General features: G+C 36.1%; 1 protein-coding gene across 16 annotated transcripts in view; it reads left to right on the top strand.

Annotated features, from left to right (window-relative positions):
- The window catches only part of NEO1 (neogenin 1), a 234,381-nt gene that overhangs the window by 154,200 nt on the left and 58,012 nt on the right, over nucleotides 1-22,169 (top strand). For 8 of the 16 annotated variants that reach the window (XM_021099097.2, XM_021099089.2, XM_021099096.2 and 5 more), the window contains exon 8: nucleotides 20,552-20,711. In XM_021099097.2, coding sequence (XP_020954756.2) covers nucleotides 20,552-20,711 — 160 coding nt within the window. Of the gene's footprint in view, nucleotides 1-20,491; nucleotides 20,712-22,169 lie in introns of all 16 variants that reach the window. The other 8 variants (XM_021099094.2, XM_021099086.2, XM_021099092.2 and 5 more) reach the window with 1 other exon arrangement.

Genomic DNA, 22,169 nt, shown 5'->3' with positions numbered 1-22,169 from the left:
AAGTAAGAAAGGATGACATTTCAAATGTGTGAGCAAGAAGGCTCAAGTGCATTTGAAGAATAGAAAGCGGCTCAGTTTACCAATGTTTAGAGAAGGAGGAATACAAGATCGCACATCCTAGGAGATGTGTATAGACCAGATTATTTAATACCAAGTCAAAAAGTTGGAAGTATTTGATCAGTGGGAAGACTCCAGCAATGTTCAGGTACAGGAAGAAACAGTAGCACTTTAGGAGGATTCATGTATTAGAAGTGTCTTGAATGAGTTTAGAGAATGGAATCTGTGGTACTGATAGTAGACGTTTCCACCAAATCAGATGTGATATTTAAGAGCCTCAAGCTAGGTGGTGACAGTGGAAAGAAATTCTTCTTATCCCTCAGTGGCTCATATATGGTAAATATTTCTTAAATGTCAGGTAGATGTTTCTACAAAGGAAGGTAAGATTTGTGATTGGGGGGGATATTTAAGATAAGGTAGAGGAAAAGATTGAAGTTTTACGTTAAATACAATAGAGAGATTCTCTGTATAAATCCAAGGATATGCTCTTTGTCTACTTAGGTTAAGAAAATTTGTCCCCATTACTGTTGAGTTGTGCTATAATCACTGCTCTGTTTTTAGATACCTGTGGGGATGTAGAAATACAATTATAGTTTGTTTAATGTTTCACATTTCATCTATATCAAAAGTCATGAATTTAATACCAGGTCTTGTGACATCCAGGTAATAACTCAGTGCTGTAATTATCATTTTTGATATTTAGCAGTTAAATAGAGGTCTTGCAGATGACCTTTCTGGACACAAACAAGGATTTAGAGATTATCAGAGAGCAGGCTTGAATTTGAATTTGATACTATTATTTCATTATAAATAAGGAATCCATTATGCAGTGCTAAAACACCAGAAGGAAGATAGTATGTCTGAATGTCTTTTAATTGGTAGCTATATTTAAAAGATGCCAAATTATACAATAATGTCATAGTTGGCAGAATATCATTTGGGTCTAAAAGACATCACTGACAATCTGGCTGCTTATAGCCTTGACTTCCTATAGTTTCAGTGCCGGATCAGTGTTTTTCATTTTAGATTATAGTGTTGTAGGTATTGAGAATATCTCCCAATTAATGCATATTTAAGAGATCACCAGACGTAAAAAGTATAGTGTAATTTGTATGCATTTTGAGAAATTTTTTCTATGTTATTAGCATTTTACATGCAAATACTGCCTTACAACTACTATCATGCCCTAATATTTTAGCTGTATGTCTATTTTTTAAATAGCCTTTGTTCACCACCAGAATTACTCTGAGTATCCTCTTTTATAGTGTCTGCCTGAGCACTTAAACCCCAAATGATAAAAAGAATGTAAAGGACTTTATCTGGATTTAATGATAATTTTCTTCTAAATTTTGGAGAAATTTTTCCTCTTCATTTTATACTCCTTTACAAATTTGAGTAGTTGTAGTTTCTTGTCAAGTAGTTTTGTTAAAGATCCAGACTAGGTACTTGAATTTTATTAGTTTTTACACAATCTGAGGAAATGAAAACTGCTAGAATTTGGACATCTGAATCTGAATCTTTAAAAAGGCTAATGCTCTGTATCTTGGCAAGTCGGTTATCATTAGAGTTAATATAAATCATTAAGCACACTGGAACAAAGTCAGTTTTCCCCTTTTATTAGTCTGCATGGGTTATGAGCAGAAATAAATACCTTTATGCATTTTGTCTTTCCTCTCTGGTTTTGGAATCTTACTGAGGAGAGATTTAGGATGAAAGAGGAGAGAAGGCTTATCTTTTGTCTGGGATCACTGCTGTGATAGGTAGTACGTCATTAGTGACTGGCACACCTTTTTTAATGAGTGCTTTTGATGTCAGGAAAGTGTCAGATGACTTCCTTAAAACTGAAACATCTCTCCTGCATAGAAGAACGGGAGGGAGTGTTTTGTGTTCGTTTTGTTTTATAACTTCCTTCAATTGTTTATAAAATCATTTGTTGAAACCAGCAGTTCACTGCAAGGGTTGTTTATCAGAACATACACCTACTAAAACTCTCCAGTAGAGTGCTTCCTCTGCTATCAGATTTGTTCTGCTCTACCTTTGGGACTTAGTTCCTCACAGGAGGACCTCTGAAGTCTGTGGGAACATTCCCATGCGACCCTTTTCCCTTTCTTTGAAGCAGAATTCTCAAAATAAGTAACCTTGGCCAGCTATTTTTGTGAGTTTATGTTCATACTGCTTTGTGCCCTTAACCACTCTCCTAGCTATTCAGCAGCTGTGCTGATGAACATTTTAGGTATTAGAATAGTTTTGAATCATTTCGTTTTGGAGTATGTTCTTCTCTCACAACCAGGGAGACCAGTACTGAATTCATAAGCATCAATTTCATTTAGGCCTCAGACTGCTGGAAAATCCTATTAAGTTTTTTCTAATCTATTCCTCCTTCCTTCCCTGTATATCAATTATTTTAAACTTACTGTTAGCAAATGACTGTATTTCTCAGTTCATGGGAATTTGAGATTCTTTTTGTGATGTAATATGTGGTTGGTTTTTTGGTCTATGGGTGTTTGCTAGATATTATAGTTTGTAAATATTGGATTAAACTTTTTAAATATATAAGATCCTTTAGAGCCTCACCTAATTTTTGTCTGCTTAATCTGCCAATTTCTTTTTTTTTTTTTCTTTTTCGTCTGTTTTTTTTTTTTTTTTTTTTTGCAATTTCTTGGCCGCTGCCATGGCATATGGAGGTTCCCAGGCTAGGGGTCAAATTGGAGCTATAGCCACCAGCCTACGCCAGAGCCACAGCAATGCGGGATCCAAGCTGTGTCTTCAGCCTACACCACAGCTCACGGCAACGCCAGATCCTTAACCCACTGAGCAAGGCCAGGTATTGAACCCGCAACCTAGTCGCATTCCTTAACCACTGAGCCACAACGGGAACTCCAATCTGCCAGTTTCTAAGAAAATACTAATAAAGGTTAGATTGTAAATTTGATCAGTTCTTATATTCTAACTATTATTGGTTTATATATTTAAAAACTATGTTGTTAACGAGTTAGGAATCATGACTTACCTTCCTGGTAGATTACTATGTTTCATCAAATCTAAGACATCATGGCTTAGAAGATGCATCTTGATTTCAGATATGTTAAAATGTGGAAACAGTGCAACCTGAAATCAAGAAAACATGGTATTATTTTATCAGCAGGAAACGTTTGTTCTGCCTTATTTCTTGTTTCCTTCAATTATGTTTTGTCCAACATTGACACTACTATACCTGCTTTATTTATTTATTTATTTATTTTTCTAGGGCCATACCCATGGCATATGGAAGTTCACAGGCTAGGGGACAAGCCAGAGCTTCAGCTGCCGGCCTTTGCCACAGCCACAAGCAACACAGGATCCAAGCCACGTCTGCAACCTACACAACAGCTCACAGCAACGCCAGATCCCCGTCCCACTGAGTGAGGCCAGGGATGGAAACTGCATCCTCATGGATACTAATCAGATTCATTTCTGCCATGCCACAACGGGAACTCCCTGCTTTCTTTTTGATTGCATTACCTGATATATATTATCTGGTCTTTCATTTTCAAACTTTTTTGTCCTTTTATTTTATGGTCATTGAATATAGACAGCTTTATACTTACTGTCTTTATATCCCTATGAGTTCTACCAAGCCACTCCTTTTAATTTCTGTTTATCAAATGGTTACCCTTAAAATTTGACGTAGGTATTTAGACATATTTTTTCCTAATGGCGCTTAGGGTTACCGTGATCTCTTTATCCTCACCAGATAGTTTTAAAACTTCATCATGCTCTCACTGTCTTCATATTATTGTGCCTTCCCCTCAAATACATTCTTTGAACTACAATTTCTACTTTCTTGGAATTGTTATTTTTAATTTATTTTGCTAATGTATATCCTTATATTAAGTTTTTCAGGAAGGGTATGTGAAAAGTAAGTTTTCAAAACTACATATTGGGAAGTATATTATTTGCTCTCATAAGCTTTTGTTGTATCCTGGCATACTGTTAGAAATATTTTTCTTATTTATGTTTAGGTAACAGTTGCCTGTTTTATTTCCTGTAAGCTTTTGGTATTATCTTTATCCTTTGAATTCTGAAATTTCATGATGTGGATTCCTTACTTCCTTCATTCCCAGTTCATATTGTCCAGCACTGAGTGGTCCCTTTCTCTTTTTTCTTTTTTTTTTTTTTTTTTCTAGGGCTGCGCACATGGCATATGAAAGTTCCTAGGCTAGGGGTCAAATCAGAGCTACAATGTGGGATCCGAGTCCATCCGCGACCCATACCTGTGACCTTCACCATAGCTCACGGTAATGCCAGATCTCCAACCCGCTGAGCAAGGCCAGGGATTGAACCCACATCCTCATGGATACTAGTCAGATTTGTTTCCACTGCACCACCACAGGAACTCAAGTGGTCCCTTTAAAATAGACTTACATCTTTAAAAAAAAAAAAAAAAGTTACATCTGTTCAGGTCCAGAAAATTTTTCATGATGTTATGTATTTGACCATTTATTGCTCTTGCTCCTTATTCTGTTGTCTCCTTTTAAACTTTCCCTTTATGTGACACTTCTTGTCCTTAACTTATTTTTCTGGCAGGATCCCTATAATTACTTCCCAGTCCACTAATTTTATCTTTGAGTCCAGTTTGCTTTTCTGCCTATATTTTTAATAAGCTTTTAATTTTATAATTAGTTTTATAAAACTATGAAGATAGTGTAAAGCATTCTCTTATATACCACCCCACTTCCCATATTTTTAACATCCTGCATTAGTAAAATATATTTGTCATAGTTAGTTAACATTGACGCTTTTTCTGATTCATGACATGCCATACTTTATTCAGATTTCCTTGGTTGTTTCTAATGTCCTTCTTCTATTCCACAATCCTATCCAGAACACCACATTACATTTAGTCTTCATATCTTATTAGGCTCCTCTTGGCTGTGACAATTTTTCAGACTTTCTTGTCTTTGCTAACAACTTTGGAGGAGCACTAATCAAGTATTTTGTAAAATGTACTTCAATTAAAATTTGTCTGATATTTTTCTCATGGTTATTTTATGAATGTAGGTTTGGGGGAAGGGGACCAAAGGGGGAAATTTCCATTCTCATCATAATCAAAGTATATACTGTCAACATTGCTGATCACTGGATATTGACCCTGATCTCCTGACTGAGGTGGTATTTGTCACTTATTTCTACTGTGAAGTGACTCCTTTTTCCCTTTTCCATATTATACATTTTGGAAGGAAGTCACTATTCTGTAACAGAAAGTTGTTTCTTACTCACCTGAACCTCCTTGGACAGTGCTTAAAAAGAAAATTTATGCAGAGTTCCCTTGTGGCTCAGCAAGCTAAAGATCCAGCATTGCCACTGCAGTGGCTTGGATCACTTCAGGTTCAATCCCTAGCCCAGGAACTTGAGCATGTCATGAGTGTGGTCCAAAAAAAAAAAAAAAGAATTTGTCATGTGCTTCCTGTTCTTAACTCCTTCATTCCTTGAATATTATCCTAAACTAGAATTGCCCTTGGTTTTTTGTTCTAGCTATTTTTGTCCTCTGCTTCTTCATCTCTATCTTCTTCTGATCTTTTCCCCAATTTTTTATTGTAGTAAAGTACATATAACATAAAATTTACTATCTTAACCACTTTTTTTTTCCACGCCCATGACATGTGAAAGTTCCCAGGCCAGGGCTTGAACCTGCACCACAGCAGTGACCAGAGCCACTGTGATGACAGCATTGGATCCTTAACCTGCTGCACTACAGGGAGCTCCTGTCTTAACCATTTTAAAGTGCTCAGTTCATGGGGTTAGGTACATTCATATTGCTATGCAACCATCACCACCATCCATCTCCAGAACTCTCTTCATTTGGCAGAACAGAAATTCTTATACAGTATTTGTCTTTTGTGACTGGCTTATTTCACTTAGCATGATGTCATCAAGTTTCACCATGTTGTAGCATATGTCAGAATTTCCTACCTTTTCAAGACTGAACAATATTCCGTTGTACATGTATACCACATTTTGCTTATCTCTTCATCCACCAATGGACATTTGGGGCTATTTCAGTGTTTTAGCTATTGTGGATAATGCTGCTGCAAACATGGATGTACAGATAATCTCTTTGAGATCCTGTTTCAATTCTTTTAGGTATAAACCTACAAGTGGAATTGTTAAATCATAGGAATTCTATTTTTAATTTTTTTGAGGAACCTCTCTATTATTTCGTACAGGAACAATACCATCTTATTGTTTTACATTCCTATCAGCAATGCTCGAGGGTTCCATTTTCTCTACATCCTTGCCAATACTTTGTTCTTTTCTGTATCCTTGTTTTTTTAATTCACTCTTGACAGCCTTTCACTTAATAGATGTATTTAGACTATTTACATTTAATGTGATTATTGATGTAGTCAGATTAATGTCTACCATGTTTCTGTCCTCTTACTATTCATTGCATTTTTTTTGGTTTCTTTGCCCCTCTTTTTTTGTCTTTTATGGTTTTGATTATTTGGTATAACATACTCCTGTCTTAGTGTGTCAGTTATACTTCCATTAATATTTGTTAGTTGTTGCCCTAGATTTTAAAATACATGTTTTTAAATAATCTAAACCCATCTTCCAATAACACTGTTAATGCTTCACTTGTACTACAAGTATTTTATAACAGTATTCCCAATTCCTCCTTCCTGTCCCTTGTATATTGCAGTCATCCATTTCACTTATCCATATTATTGCTGTAGACATACAGTTACCTTTTCAATCAATCAATAAACATAAAAGATTGTCGTCTTACCACCACTATTCCTTCTCTGACACTTATCCTTTTACTGTGTAGATCCAAGTTTCTTACCTATTTCATTTTTCTTCTGCTTGAAGAACTTTTATTTTTTACCACATCCACAGCATGCAGAAGTTCCTGGGCCAGGGATTGAACCTGAACCACAGCAATGACAGTGCCAAATCCTTAACCTTGCACCACAAGAGAACTCCTTGAAGAACTTTTAATGTTTTCTTCAGGGCAGGTCACCTGGCAGTGAATTCCCTCAGTTTTAGTTAGTCTAACCAAGTATTTCTTTCTCCTTTACTTTTGAAGAATAGTTTTGCTGGATATAAAATTCAAAGTTGGTGGTATCTTTTTGTTTATTTTTTTTCTTTCAACACTAAATACTTCTCTTTTACTCTCTTCTTATGTAGTTTTTGCCAGGAAAGAAGTTCATTGTAATTTTATTGTTATTCTATAGGTAAGGTGATTTTTTTTCTCTGCTGACTTCATTGAAGAATTTCTCTTTGGCTTTCAGCAGTTTGAATATATATTTTAGGTATGAATTTTTTAAATATTTAACTTAGTTTCTCTGAGCCTCATGGATCTGTGATCTGATGTTTGTCATTAATTTGGGGGACATTATTGACATTATTCAAATACTTCTTCTGTTTTATTCTCTCTTTGAATTCTGGCATTTCATTTAGACATATGTTAAACTTTTTGATACTGTCCTACTAAGTTAATTGGATTTTTTGTTTCTTCTGTTTTTCATTTCAGTTTGGGAGGTTTTCTTTGATTTATCTTCAGGTTGACTCTTTCCTCAGTCATGTCACATTTATGGATGAGTCCATCGAAGGCATTCTTCTTGTCTGTTACTGCTTTTTATTTGCAGCATTTCCTTTTGATTCTTAGAGTTCTATCTGCCTGTCTATATGTTTTTTATGTTATCCACTTTATTCATTAGAACTGGCTATTAGTCATCATTATTTCAGATTTCCTGTGGTACTCCCATCATCTGTGTCTGTTGTTCTGATGGTTGTTTAATTTTTCAGACTGTGTTTTTTTTCCCTTTTGGCATGTCTTGTAATTTCTTGCTGTTAATTGGGCATCTTATATCAGGTAATGGGAACTGAGGTAAATAGGCCTTTAGTGTGAGAATTTATGTTAATCTAGCTAGGAGTTGGGTTGTGTTTAATGTTTATCGTAGGGACAGATAACAGATGCTTTAAATTCTGAGGTCTGCATGGTTTTTTGACTTACACTCTAGATTTTGGAACTTTTCTGTGTTTGGTACCTTAGAGCATTTCTTGCAGATCTTTCACCAGTAATCCACTGTTGTTATAACTGAGCCCCATTTGTGTGACATTAAGATGGGAAAGAGGAGGATTATTTTATAATCTTTTGATTAATTCTCACATTTTAAGTGGGCCTGTGTGTCATGGCTATGACCTTCACACATGTTTCTCCAGTGGCATAGCTCTTTCCTCCCTGCTCCCTTCCCTGTCTATAGTTCTCAGGTTATTTCCTTGAAGCTCTGTCCCATGTTGACTATGAGTTGTTGTATTTCCCCTACTTCCCTTAGGTGAAACAGGAAAGTTAGAAGTGGCACGAGTAGGACTTCTTCCCTCCAACTGGAATAAAGTTTCAGAATTGTGCTCTAGCAAAACATTTTCCTCTACAAAGTGAGTCTTTGAATGGAAAAGGCCCTGGACACATTTGACAATGGTTACTCCTTCTCAGCCCCTGCCAGAGACAGGAGGGGATCTTTTTGGAATCCTCCTGGAGAGAACCTGGTAGAGTTCCTAGGGAAAGCCCACAAAAATAATAAGACTATGGCCCCCAGGAATTACCTGTTTTCACACTAGTCTACACTCCACCTCCAGCAATTCATCAGAATTCCTGTTTAAGTGTTTCTAGCAGTTTACAGCGCCATTGGCTTCCACTTCTTGTAAACAGATTCTAGTTGCTGTATCTCACTATATGCACCTGTCTCACCAGATTTTGGGGTGGCAGTTTGCCTTGTCATCTCAGAAAATCTAAGAAAAGTCATTCATTTTAAGTTTCATCATTCATTTTAAGTTTGCTCAGCTTTTTCCTGTTATAAGGACAGGAATAATGACTTTCAAGCTCTATATGCCAGGACCAAACCCAGACATTTCTCCTGCCTATATTTTTATTTTCTAAGATTTATAAAAGTTTTTAAAATAAAGACTTATTATTTTATGTTATTCAAATCTTAAACATCTTTTAAAGTGTCTCCTATTTGCTAGTTTATTCTGTTCCCTTGAACGTTATTTTTTATTGAGCTTTATACCTTCTTTTTTGGGTTAATTCCAGATGCTTTCATTTATGATACATATTTATTTTTGTCCCTATCTGGCTGTTGTTGACCTAGGTCGAGTATATCCATAAAAGTTTGCCCCAAGTACTCTTTTTGGGAAAGGATTTTAACATTTTAGGTCATGGGTAAAACCAGGGGAAAATGTGGCTTGGTATAAGTAAAAGAGAAAACATATCTGGCTGCAGTATTTCGAAGATAGTTCTTTGCTTAATTATCCGTGTGTTTTCTCATGTCCTTAATCTATGGAACATACTTGGTCATGGTCTTATCTGCTCATTTGAAAATTATTTTCCCCTCTGCCAGATTGGGCTATAGATTTTCTTTATTCTTTTTTCACCAGATCACTATGTATCTTTTAAGAATTCCTCAACATTTTAATTTTAAGGATGGCCTCTTTTCTTAAAAACATACTAGATTTGTTTCTATAATGTCAAAGGATTTTGATTGAAAGAAAAAGTAGATTATAATTTCAAAGGATTTTGGTTGGAAGAGAAAGTAGATAGGTCTGTTTAGCTCAGTTTGTTCCAGTATCATTCCTTTTCAGTTAACAAAATAGACTTATTTATTACTATTGATAATAGTAAGTTAATGTTAATTAAACACGTACTCTGTGCCAGGAACATGCTAAATGCTTTTAATATATCTTTTAATCCATACATCAACACAGTGAAGTGGATGTTGCTATTAGGTGTATGTATACTTAAGAAAAGTGAAGTTTAAAGACACAAAATAACATGTGCCGGCTCACACAGTCAATATGCATGTTAGAGCCAGGATTTAACCCTAGCCTGTCTGACTGGTAGATGTATTTAAACACTAGTAATAGTATGGATTATAGCTTCTACCCCACCAAACTCAGTTAAGGTCAGTTCCTCACTCACCTTATACTTTGTCACCTAAGTTGCTTTGTGCATAATATAAAACTCCCTTTTGGAATTCCCATTGTGGCTCAGTGGTTAATGAACCTGACTAGTATCCATGAGGATGAGGGTTTGATCTCTGGCCTCACTAAATGGGTTAAGGATCCGGCATTGCCATGAGCTGTAGGTCACAGACGTAGCTCAGATCCCACATTGCTGTGGCTGTGGTGTAGGCCAGCATTTGCAGCTCAGATTCAACCCCTTGCCTGGGAACTTCCATATGTTGCGGTTGCAGCCCTAAAAAAATAAATAAACAAACAAAAATCCCTTCTACCTGGACCAAATCCTGTATATTTTTTAAGATCCTGTCTTAAATGCCACCTCAGCTGTAGTGCTCTTGGCAGTCTTCTAGCAAAAATAAATTTTACTTTTTACTTCATTTTATGTTTATTTGATCTCCATTATAGCAGTATCCACTTTCTATATAACTTAGTCATTTGATGCATACAGTTTCTTCCTTGCTAGCGTGTGAGATCACTGGGAAAAGGATTAGTGCCTCCTATCATGTGTGTCCTTTATCTTTATGATTCCCAGCATTACCGACATGTACCATTTCAGTAAATATTATTAACAAATGATGTGTACTTAGTTCAATTTTTGTCTTTAATTTACAAATGGATCCTTTTAAGTCAGTTTCCACATCAGGGTTGTTGACTTGTAAATATTTGTGTGGATTTTATTTAAATATGAGTAGAGATCTTGAGTGTATCTGTTTTAATCCTGCTCTTGGGATTAATAACATGAATATTCAGGAAATGACAAATAGTTTTAGAATTAATTAGAGGTTCCTCCTTATACCGGCATGGATGAAGGTATGTGAATTGGCATAAATATTTCAAGGAGATTCAAGCTATTTGGGAGTTATTTGCATGCAAAATAACCATTTTGATTTCTGCTTCTAGAAGTTAAATAATATGGATCATAAAATGGAAGATGATTTTCATAGATCTAAAGTAGGCCTCAAATAAATTGCTGTTTCTGTCACAATAAACCTAGAAGGAGAATAGTATGAACCTGTCAAGCCTTAAAATTCATGTCACAATTTCACGAAGCAATTTGATTATAAAGTATCTTTTTAACAGTACAGAACAATCATATTTGTGCCATTTCAAACAAGTGATATGTTAAACAGAATCCTTGAGATTTATTGGGAAGGCTATTTTTTTATGTTCTAGAAAATCATAGAATTTTAGAAGTACAACTTTTACCCATGCAGTGATTGCTTTGCAGTCACCTTTACCATTTTCCAGTGATAGAGCATTCTTTCTCATAACACATCCAACCCATTCTACTGATGAATAGAACTTTGTGTTTAAATATTATTTCTTACTTTAACATCTGCCTCTATTTTCTTTTTCTTTTTTTTTTTTTTTTTTTTTTGTTGTTGTTGTCTTTTTGCCATTTCTTGGGCCGCTCCTGCGGCATATGGAGGTTCCTGGGCTAGGGGTCGAATCGGAGCTGTAGCTGCCAGCCTACACCAGAGCCACAGCAACGCAGGATCCGAGCCACGTCTGCGACCTACACCACAGCTCACGGCAACGCCAGATCGTTAACCCACTGAGCAAGGGCAGGGACCGAACCCGCAACCTCATGGTTCCTAGTCAGATTCGTTAACCACTGTGCCACGACGGGAACTCCTGCCTCTATTTTCTAAAGCCTCTTTATTACCTATACTTGGAACCTTTAGAAACTTCAAAAATCTTAAGTTTTTTAACACTACCTCCCATGTAGGGAATCCAGCAGAATGAGAATAGGCCATAAGGAGCGGGGCTACAGCTGTTTTTTTTCTATGAGTCTCCTGAAAGCAGATGTTTATAAATCAGATTGCAACAGTATATAAGAGGATGCTAAGCCTAAATCATGACCATTGTGTAGGGTTATTCCTCTGCTTTAGTTTTCTTAATTCAATATCATTATATTTTAATTTTGGAAAGAGTAGTGAATTATATTAGATTGAGAAAGGGAGAAATCTTTTTCTTATGCTTCTCTCTTATAGGCTTCTGTGAAATATACCTAATCTGTTGAGAGATACCGTTGGGAACAACCAGTGTATAGCCTCAGACTCATTGTAATGCCACATATTTTTCATTGGCTCCTTTATGTGACAGATTACTCTCAGGAGCAAGTAATTTAGAACACTTTTCACATCCTTTTAGTGTTTTATTTTTAATAAAGTGCTATGATTAATAGTCTAGTGTAATTGTTGTTTCCCCATTGCATATAAATGCTTTATTTGAATGTCTTTAATCTGAAGGAACAGTTGTTTTATTGGACTCTTGTTATTTTTCTATGCTTCTTAAGATTTTTTAAATTGCTTTGTTTGAGATATCTGCAGTGGGGGGAAATGAATTTCTCTATTAGAATTGTGGAGTAGCACCCAGTAGAGAAATTTTAAGGATGAAAACTGAGCTACTAGAACATTCATACATGTCTTCTTAAAATCATTTTAGAATGGGACAAGCACTAATGGACATTTTGATTGACTTTCCAATGGCAGTTGAAAAAGTAGCTTATCTCTTTGGCCCACCATTATTATGGTGCCATTAATAGCTGCTATCTGAAATGCCAGAGACACTTTCACTGAGTTTTCTTGGTTTTTTTGTTTGTTTTTCCAAATTAGACTTAAAGTATAAGGTTAAGACAAGAGGTAGAAAAGAAAGTTACTGAAAATTTGAGAAATTGTGAATTGCATTTTTAGAAGAATCTCATTAGGACAGCTGTTTGTTGGTTTTGCTCTTGAGGTGGTGATACTCTTCAGCCTGGTCATTCCTTCATCCACTCCCAACAACCTAACTGGGATTAGAAGTACTGCCTGTTGTCACAGAACACTTCTCCTTTTTTCAGGAAGCCAGAGTGCAGGTTGGGCTTCTGTGGCACTCTTTGACATTGAATACTTTGTTAACCCTAACCAGGACCCAACTGGTTTGCTTATAGTACAGTGGAAGCTATTAGTTTTCTCTTTGTAATTAATAAATATTTTAGGAAACAGACCTTGAGGCTATGGAAATATCATATTTTCCCTTAAATGTTTGAGGTAAAGCTTTTTAACTGCTGAGCTTTATTATTAGGCAGCCAGTCTTTTTTGTAGCTGTTGCTGAGTCCTCACCAGATAGCAGTGTTTGTAAGGCTTCTCTTCTAGATAAACTTCTGTTCAGTTTATCTAGAGAGGGATGCTTCAGTCTCCTGCCTAATGATAGATAATAAGCCTCCCTGGTTGCCAGTCTTCCGGAACTTGTTGAGGAGGAAGATGGGTGGTTTTGTACTTGTGGTATGTGGTCTTGGTCCTCTTGATGATCTCCTCTGAGCCCAGAGACTCTCTGATTTAGTTTCTCCTGAGTGTAAACCTCCCACCTTCAGGGTTGAGTTGGAGATTTAATAGCTAAGTCCTCTGTCCCTCACATCATCCCTTTCTCCTGAAATGCTGCCAGTTCCTCAAGGTCAGTGGGTTTGAGTCTCATCCATCTGTTTCTCTGAAGGTATATAGATCAACTTTGCTCCATTAATTAATTTACTTCGCTCTACCTCCTTTTATCATATATTTTGTGGTGGGATTGCAGATATCTCTTAGTTTCATCCAAAGTGGAGTTTGTATTCCTTTTTTTTTTTGTCCTGTTTGTTGTATAGATTTTTTTTTAATAAAGTGCTGGACCCAGAAATGTATTTGACCCTTGGTCCTCAAACTGAAACCAAAATAACCTTCATCTCTCAGCTTTCAAATACACAAACCTTTAGCTCAGCATTTTTACTGATAGGAATTTATGTCACAGGAATGTTTATACATGTGCACAAAAAAAGATACATGTATAAGAAAGTTTACAGAAGCATTGCCCATAGTAACATTAATTAATTAATAAAACAGCATAAATGTAAGTAGCAACAAAGGAATGATGAATTAAATTATATTATAGAATAATATGCAGCATTTAGGAATAGTGAGGTCTGTTTGTATATACAGAGAGGAAGCTCTTTTTAAAAAGACACATTCCATCATACAGAAGTTTGTTATGAAAAGGAAAATATTTGGAAAAACATGAACCAAACTTTTAACAGTGATATTTTGGAGATGATAAAAAGTGAAATTTTGATCCTTCTGCTTTGTATATTTATATATTGTGTAAAATCACTTATAACAAGCTTATTATTGCATTTTGATTTTTGAATTAAAAATTTGAAATAGATTAGCTACCAGAGTAGTTGAACAGTGACTGGAGCAGAGGCTCTTTTTAATAAAAAAAAAAAGCATGCCTGCTGCCAGGCCAGGAATCAAACCTGTACTACAGCAGTGACCCAAGCCACATCACTGACACCACTGGACTCTTAAGCACTTGGCCAACAGGGAACTCCTAGAAGTTCTTTTAAAGACTTGCTCTGCCAGATAGATACCATCTCAGGTATCATTTAGTTCAGGATTGCCCAAGCTGGATTACCATTAGGGGAAAATGGATTTCATCATTAAATAAGAATGAGAAATGATAGATTAACAAACCAAACAGGTTTTACTCCTATAGAATTGCTGGGAGTCTTTAACATGCTAATAAGCATAGCCAATCTCCACAGTCTTCCAAATATAATTGTTTTCTTTTTTATGGTATACATGTTAATACCTCCCCAAAGAATTGCTCTGTGGATTTAGAGCAGTAAACTCCATGTAAATTTAACTCAGTTCTGAGCAATGTATTCTGAGTAATGTTGCTATAACTGTTCCTGGGGAATACCAATTCAGTAATTCCTTTACGTAAAGAAATGCAGGGCTAGCTAGAGAGACATATTTCTCAAGATATTTTCTTACATTTTGCAAGAGTTCAAAAGATTTTGACATAAGTTCTAAAGGAACCTGTTTTCAAAGAAAGTATGAAAAAGGAACAAAATTTTAAAGGAAATTTTGAAAATTTCAAAACAAAGTTTCAAAAGAAAACTTAAATGTGCCCATACACAGCTCCCTTGGCTAGGGTGAGTGCATGTTAAATTAGGATAACTGGATCTAGCACAGAATTTAGTGATCTCTACCTAGAAACTGTTTTAAGTGCATAGATCTGTTGGTTAAGCTCATAATTATGAACTACTAGAAGTGACACCTTGTCACAAATCTAATGTATCATTAAACTGGAGCCATCAACCACAGTGTAGCTGGATTTTGAAAGTGGTTTCTCAGAAAAATGAAGAGTAGCTCTGATGATTTCCTCAAGTAACAAAAAGCCACATCAGGAAAAAGAAAATCCTTCATCAGGATCTCACAGAGATCACTTCAGCTCTTTGGGTTTCGGTGAAAGTGCCAGTGTGAAACTGCTGCCAAGCATTTGAGCAGAAGATCAAAGCAAACAGCATTTTTTATGTTGTTCAGATTTTGTAAGTTTAATAATACCTTTTCTCAAACTGATTTCCCAGTTGCCTTTGACTTGAATCTGATTTACATGGTGGTCATTGTTCTAAATATAATAGTTGTATAAACATAGATACAGACCTGAAAAGTCCATTCTGGTTCAGTAACCAGGCAAATCTAGCAAGCATGTCCTGGAAATTAGACTGGAAAGCTAAATGGGACAGATTTGTAGAGGATCAGATTTGTATGAGGGAGTGCTGTGATCATATCTTTTGCACATGAGTGAGCTTTCGTGGCAGAAGAGAAAGAAAGCAGATATACTACAGATGTAACATAATCAGGCTTTTCAAAGAAACAGTTTTGATTACATTTGGCCTAGAGATATGTATAATTCAGTTACACTTTGGGATCCTTGATGATCAGTTGGCATTTGTAAAAACCTTTGGGTAATTTCTGGACACTTTAATTTTGTGACTACTTCAGAGAGGTTGATTTTAAGCTCAGGTGTTTTGAGCAACAGAAATGTCCTAATACTCTATAACTGTTGTTTTTTTACATTAGAAAAGTATGTTTGTTTCAGCTAGCCAGTATAAGCCATTTCATTCTTTTTAACATTATTATTGAAGTATGTTAGGTATTATTGCCTGCCATAAAATTCACCCATTGTTAGTGTAAACTTTAGTAACTTTGGAGTTCCCGTCGTGGCTTAGGGGTTAACGATCCTGACTAGCATCCATGAGGACCTGGGTTCGATCCCTGGCCTTGGAAAGTGGGTTAAGGATCCGGTGTTGCCGTGAGCTGTAGTGTAGGTCACAGATGCAGTCGCTCAGTGGGTTAAGGATCTGACGTTGCTGTGGCTGTGGCGTAGGCTGGCGGCTACAGCTCTGATTAGGCCCCTAGCCTAGGTGAGGCCCTAAAAGACAAAAAGACAAAATAAAAAGTAATAAAAAATAAAATTTAGTAACTTTTAATAAATTTATGGAGCTGTGTAATCATCACAATATAGTTATGAAACATTTCCATTTCCCCAAATTCCCTCATGGTTGTTTTCCATCAATAGCTACTCCTTCCCCCAGCCACAGGTTAATTCTGTATTTTCTTCTAGAATTTTTAGTTCTTTCATTAAGTCTCTGAGCTGTTTTGAGGTAATTTTTGTATATGATGTTAAGTAAGGATCTAAATCCGTGATTTTACATGTAGATATGTGGTGGTACCAGCACCAATTGTTGAAAAGACGGTTATTGAAATTTCTTGGTACTAGTTGACCACAACATAAGGGTTTAACTTCTGGACTCTCAATTCTCTTTCATTGATCTTTATGACTATTCATATGCCAGACTGTCTTGATTACTAGAGCTTTATGGTGAGTTTTGAAACTGAATAGTACAAGTCCCCCAATCATTTTCTTTTTAGAATTGCTTTGGCTATTGTAAATCTTTTGCAGATCTTTTGTGGTAAATTTTAGGAGCAGTTTATCATCTTAACGTAAGTCTTCCAATCCATGAACACTTATTTATTTAGATCTTCTTTTTGTTTAGATCTTTATTTTTATTTTTAAAAATTTCTCAGCAGTGAGTTGTAGTTCTACTTCTTCTGTTAAATTTATTCTTAAATATTTTGTTCTTTTTTGATGCTCTTGTGAATGGAGTTTTCTTAATTTCGCTTTTGGGTTGTACATTCCTAGTGTAGAAAGAGAGTTGGTTTTTGTTTATTGACCTTGTATCCTATGACCTTGCTAAACATATTTATTTGTTTTAGTAACTTTTTTGGATAGATTCAATAGGATATTACTTTTTCCTTTTTAAATCCTTATTAACTTTTTTTCTCTTTCTTGCCTTCTTGCACTGGCTGGTGCATCCAGTACAATGCTTAATATAAGAAGCAAGTGCTAACAGCCTTGTCTTGTCTCCAATTGTGCAAAAAAAGCATTTACTCCTCATTAAGTATAATATTCACTGTAGGTTTTTTGGAGTGAGGATGTTTACTTTTGTACCTAGTTTGTTGAGAGTTTTTACCATGAATAGGAGTTTGCTTTTGTCAAGTGCTTTTTCTTTTCATCTCTTGAGATGATTAGGATTTTTTTCTCTTAATATATATTACATTAGATTGGGAAATTAAACTAGTCTTTAATAAATCCTACTTGATCATGGTTTATAATTCCCTTATTATGTTACCAAATATGGTTTGCTGATATTTTAAGATTTTTTTATATCTGTGATCATAAAGGATGTTGATCTGTAGTTTTCTTTTCATGCAATATCTTTGTCTGGCTTTTACAGCTGAGTAATACTAGCTTCATAGAGTGAGTTGGAAGTGTTTTTACTCTTTTTCTGAAAGAATTGTGAAGGATTAATATTGTTTCTTTTTTAACTATTTGATAGCATGCAGCTGTGAAGCCATCTGGGTTTGTGCTTTTCTTTGTGGAAGGATTTTATTTACTGATTAAATTTCTCTATTTGTTACAGTTCTCTCCAGATTTTGTGTTTCTTCTTGAGTAGGTTTGGTAATTTTTGTCTTCCTTCCTTTTCTATTTCTCTTTCCTCTAAATTTTCTGATTTATTGGCATAAAGTTGTTCATAATTTTATCTTATAATGTTTTTAGTATCTGTAAGGTTGGTAGCATTGTCCCCTCTTTGATTCTTGATTTTGGTGGCTTACATTTTCTCTTAATTTCTCAGTCTCATTTTTTTTTAAGAATTTGGTGAAAATTTGATTTATTTCAGTTTTTCCAGCTTTATTGGGGTATAACAACAAATGATGGCAACGTATTTAAAGCATACATGAGGTTATAATATGTACACATTGTAAAAGGAGTCAAGCAATTAAGTTATTAACACATTCATCCCCTCACATAGTTACCTTGTGTGTGTGAGAGAGAGAAGGCTTAGGATCTATACTCTTTCAGTAATGTAGACACTTAGGTAATTTGTGTGAGATTTCTCTTCTGATAAAGATATCTTAATTTCCCTCTAAGTACTGCTTTAACTGCATCCTTTAATTTTTAATATGTTGTATTTTCATTTCCATCCAGTTAAAAATATTTGAATTTTTTCTTGTGATTTCTTCTTTAACCTATCAGTTATTTAAGAGTGGGTTGTTTGATTTCAAGATTTTGAGATTTTTCCAGATCTCTTTGAATATTTTGGGGCTCTGTAGTTAGGTATATTTGCATTTATAATTGTTACGTTCAAAGAAGAAATACATAAGTCAGTGATGATAGTTGGAGATTTCAATATCCTACTCTCAAAAACTGATAAAACAATTAGAAAAGATTAGAAAGAGTATAGAAGGATTGAACAATCCTGTCAACCAACTTGACCTAGCTGATATCATGCAGCCTCCACCCAACAACTACAGAGTCTTTTCAAGCACATATGGAACAATTACTGGAATAGACTATATGCTGGGACACAAAACAGTCTCAGGACATTTTAGTAGACTGAAATCATACAAAGTATGTCTCCGACCTTAACAAAATTAAATTAGATATCCACAGCAGGCCTGTTCTTTGTCTGGGGCTTAAAGTTTTCCCTTCCTATGAAAGTGGTATATCCTACAACTCAGGGTTTTTCTCCTGTAACACGTACTGCATGTTCAGGCATCCATCCTGGGCCCTTGCATTGCCTTTGTAGGACTTTGGGGCCTGAGGAGCTGACAAAAACAAACATGAGTCTCTGATTATTGCCATCACCCTGAGTGGCACAACCAGAACTAGAACTCCTATTGACTAAATCCAGGAGCCCTTAAACTAAAAAACAAGGTTGGTTTTAACACTCCACCTCTTACTATCTGTGACCTAAAACAAATGAATAGCCTTTTTAAATGTCAGTCTCCATATATAATGTAGAGGTGGAATGATAGTACGTATTTCATAGAGTTGTAAGTCTAGAGCAGGAGGGCCATCTAGAAAGGGCTCAATGTCTAGAGACCTTACGTGATCTTCCTCTGCCTTTCCCTGGCATATTTATTTAGACTTCCTCACTTCAAAATAGTCTCTCATAGTTCACAGATATTCTTAGGAGGTTGTTGTCCTACCTTTTCATTGAAAACTAAGTCCAGAATTTTCATGTTTTCCACTCTGCCACTCTTCTTCCAGTTTCCCCATTAAGTTTACAATACAATTCTAATGAATTACTTCAGTTGAAAATTGTGAGATTAAAAATACTTTCTCCAAGGTGAAGATTTTTGGTTCAGTATTAGGAATGGAATTCTAAAATCTGAAGTGTCCCACAACAGAATGGACTGACTCCAGGCATACAGGCAAAGTCTTTTGACTAACAGAACTTTGAGTTGCCATCGCTTCATTTGTCCCATCCTGTTCCTTAGGTCTGCAGGCTGTCATAATATATTAAATTGGCAGCAATGACTATACAAACATATATGCTACCCAATAAGTATTGTATTTTTGTAGCTTTGGAATTTTCAATTTGTGATATTACACTGTCACAGTTAAATGAAATGATAAAATGGCAGATGAACTATAACTTAGCGAAGTGAGAAAGGCTGGCAAACTTCCCTTGGTACTGACAAATACAGAGAGCAGACTTTAATACTAGACTCCAGCTGAAGATGTGGGTCTCGAATCTCCTGTAGAGCTAAATAAAGACACACACAGCTCTGCAATGAGACGATAATAGTCTGGGGCCTGTGTTGAGTGTAACCAGGCTCATGCACTCTACACATATCATTCCATATTTTGATAAAGTGGAAGAAAATATTGAGGTTTTATCATATGTAAGACTTTTATGTACAGAGTTCAACAGATGTTGCATGCTGCTTTCAGGATTAAAGAAAGCTACTTGGGTACTGCTCTGTCCTGTGAGATGTTTTATTCTCAGCTGTCACCCTCCGTGTCCCTTGCCCACAACCATTATAATGACCAGAAAGTGTGCTTGCTCTGCAGTGATGTGTCTTGAATAGTGCCCATTAGTTTTCAGTATTTACCCCTGGCCTGCATGTTAGCCTTCAGTTTAATGGCCTTTTTTATGTTCATTCATTTTATTTTATTTCCCATCGTGGTTTTGTTTATTTTTTTGTTTTTTGTTTTTTCTGTTCTCTTTTTTAAAACCGTCGTGGTTTGCCCTTCATATTCCCCAATGTTTGCACATGACAAGATGTTGCCATCCCAACATTACCTCCCACTTCACTGACCAGTGCCACTACTGACCATCTAGCACCAGCCACAACTGGACCACTGCCTTCAGCTCCTCGGGATGTCGTGGCTTCCCTGGTCTCTACACGCTTCATCAAATTGACATGGCGGACACCTGCATCAGATCCTCATGGGGACAACCTTACCTACTCTGTCTTCTACACCAAGGAGGGGATTGCTAGGTAAGTGCCTGTATATCTGGAGCCCATTCGTTGCATCTTGCCTACCCATGTCAGTTGTGCCCAACGTAACTCTTTGCTATGCAGAATATGTACCAACTTTCAGTCCAGAAAATAGCACCAAGATGCTTCTTAGGAAATTGTAGGTCATTAAAAGTAAATTCCCAAATAGACTGAAGCCCTGGTATTCTTTCATGCCTTTCTCAGATGACTTGGGGAAGGGATAAATAGAGCAATTTAGGTGGAAGTATTAAAATATAACCAAGGCTACCTGTTTTTCAGAAAGATTCAGTCAAGCACAACCTATAGCATATATCTTATGTGGCACTTTCAGATTCTGGAAGTTAAGATAGTTGCTAAAGTAATCTCAATGTATATCTGCCTGCACCCTGTGCTTATGTGGGCGGCTTAGCTCGGGAGGGTCTCCTCGATGACACAGGAGTACTTAGTGACTCATTTTCCTAAAATAAGATTTTCATTAAATTTGTCTCCATCTCCACATCTTTCAGGAACTCACGTTGCCTCCCCATTGCTTTTAGAGACTTTCCAGAATGACCAGGCTGCTTTACTCCATAGTCTACCTTTATTTTCTCTTCCCAGCCTCATTTTCCTTTAACCCCAGTTTAACTCACTTTTTAATAAAGCCAGTCTAATTTCTATCACTATGCAGCCTTTTTTTCCCCCCAGTCTGTTCTCTTCAGTCACCTCCCCCTTTCTCCTTTCTCAGCTAATCCTTCTTGACCTGTGTTAAGATCCACGAAGCCCTCATAAATCTGTCTTTTTCAGCACAGAGCATTTATTTCTTTTGTATGTGTGCCTGTGCCACTGATATTGGCACTTAACTATAACACATGATCTGATACTACCATAGTTGTTACTCTTGTTTTATTTTTTTGTGTATCTGTGTTGTTTTCCCAACCAGATTATAAACTGTTTGGGAGGTACCATGCAGCATGCTAACTGTATTCTTCACATTGCTGAGTAGATTCCTTTGTTGTGCTGTTGCTTCACACCAAAATAAGAAAGCTGTTTGGGTTAGGGCCCTAACCCATGAAATAAAGTTTGTATTTCTACTAGGGTGCTTACATTTGGTATATATTGTATTTAATACCCGACAGGCAAGCTTGGCAAGTATAGGCACCTTCATCAGGTCAGGACCCCTTGGTTTATCACTCTTGAGACATCTGAGTGACATAATTTGAACAAGATAGAGGGATCTGCTCACAGGGTAATGGAATGTTCATGTGAATATGCCCCTGGATGTTTTGGGAATTACAAAATCAGGAAACATGGTTCTAGACACAGAAAGGCAAAAGCTGTAACTACCAAACAGCACCTTGTGTTAAAAATGTTTCTAGTAGACTTTCAGATCTTCTTACAGATTTCGTGGGATTTCACAGAAGAATAAAAGCATTTAGTAATCCCTGAGAAGCAAGCTTATTTCCACCACAGGGGCTTTGC

Source organism: Sus scrofa, chromosome 7 (genome assembly GCF_054392235.1).
Source record: "Sus scrofa isolate SSC_HxYL_T2T_F1_AM1 chromosome 7, Sscrofa_HxYL_maternal_Yorkshire_Landrace_v2.0, whole genome shotgun sequence".
Classification (NCBI taxonomy): Eukaryota; Metazoa; Chordata; class Mammalia; order Artiodactyla; family Suidae; genus Sus; species Sus scrofa.
The sequence above is the reverse complement of the archived record's forward strand: the minus strand, read 5'-3'. Positions and strand labels throughout refer to the sequence as shown.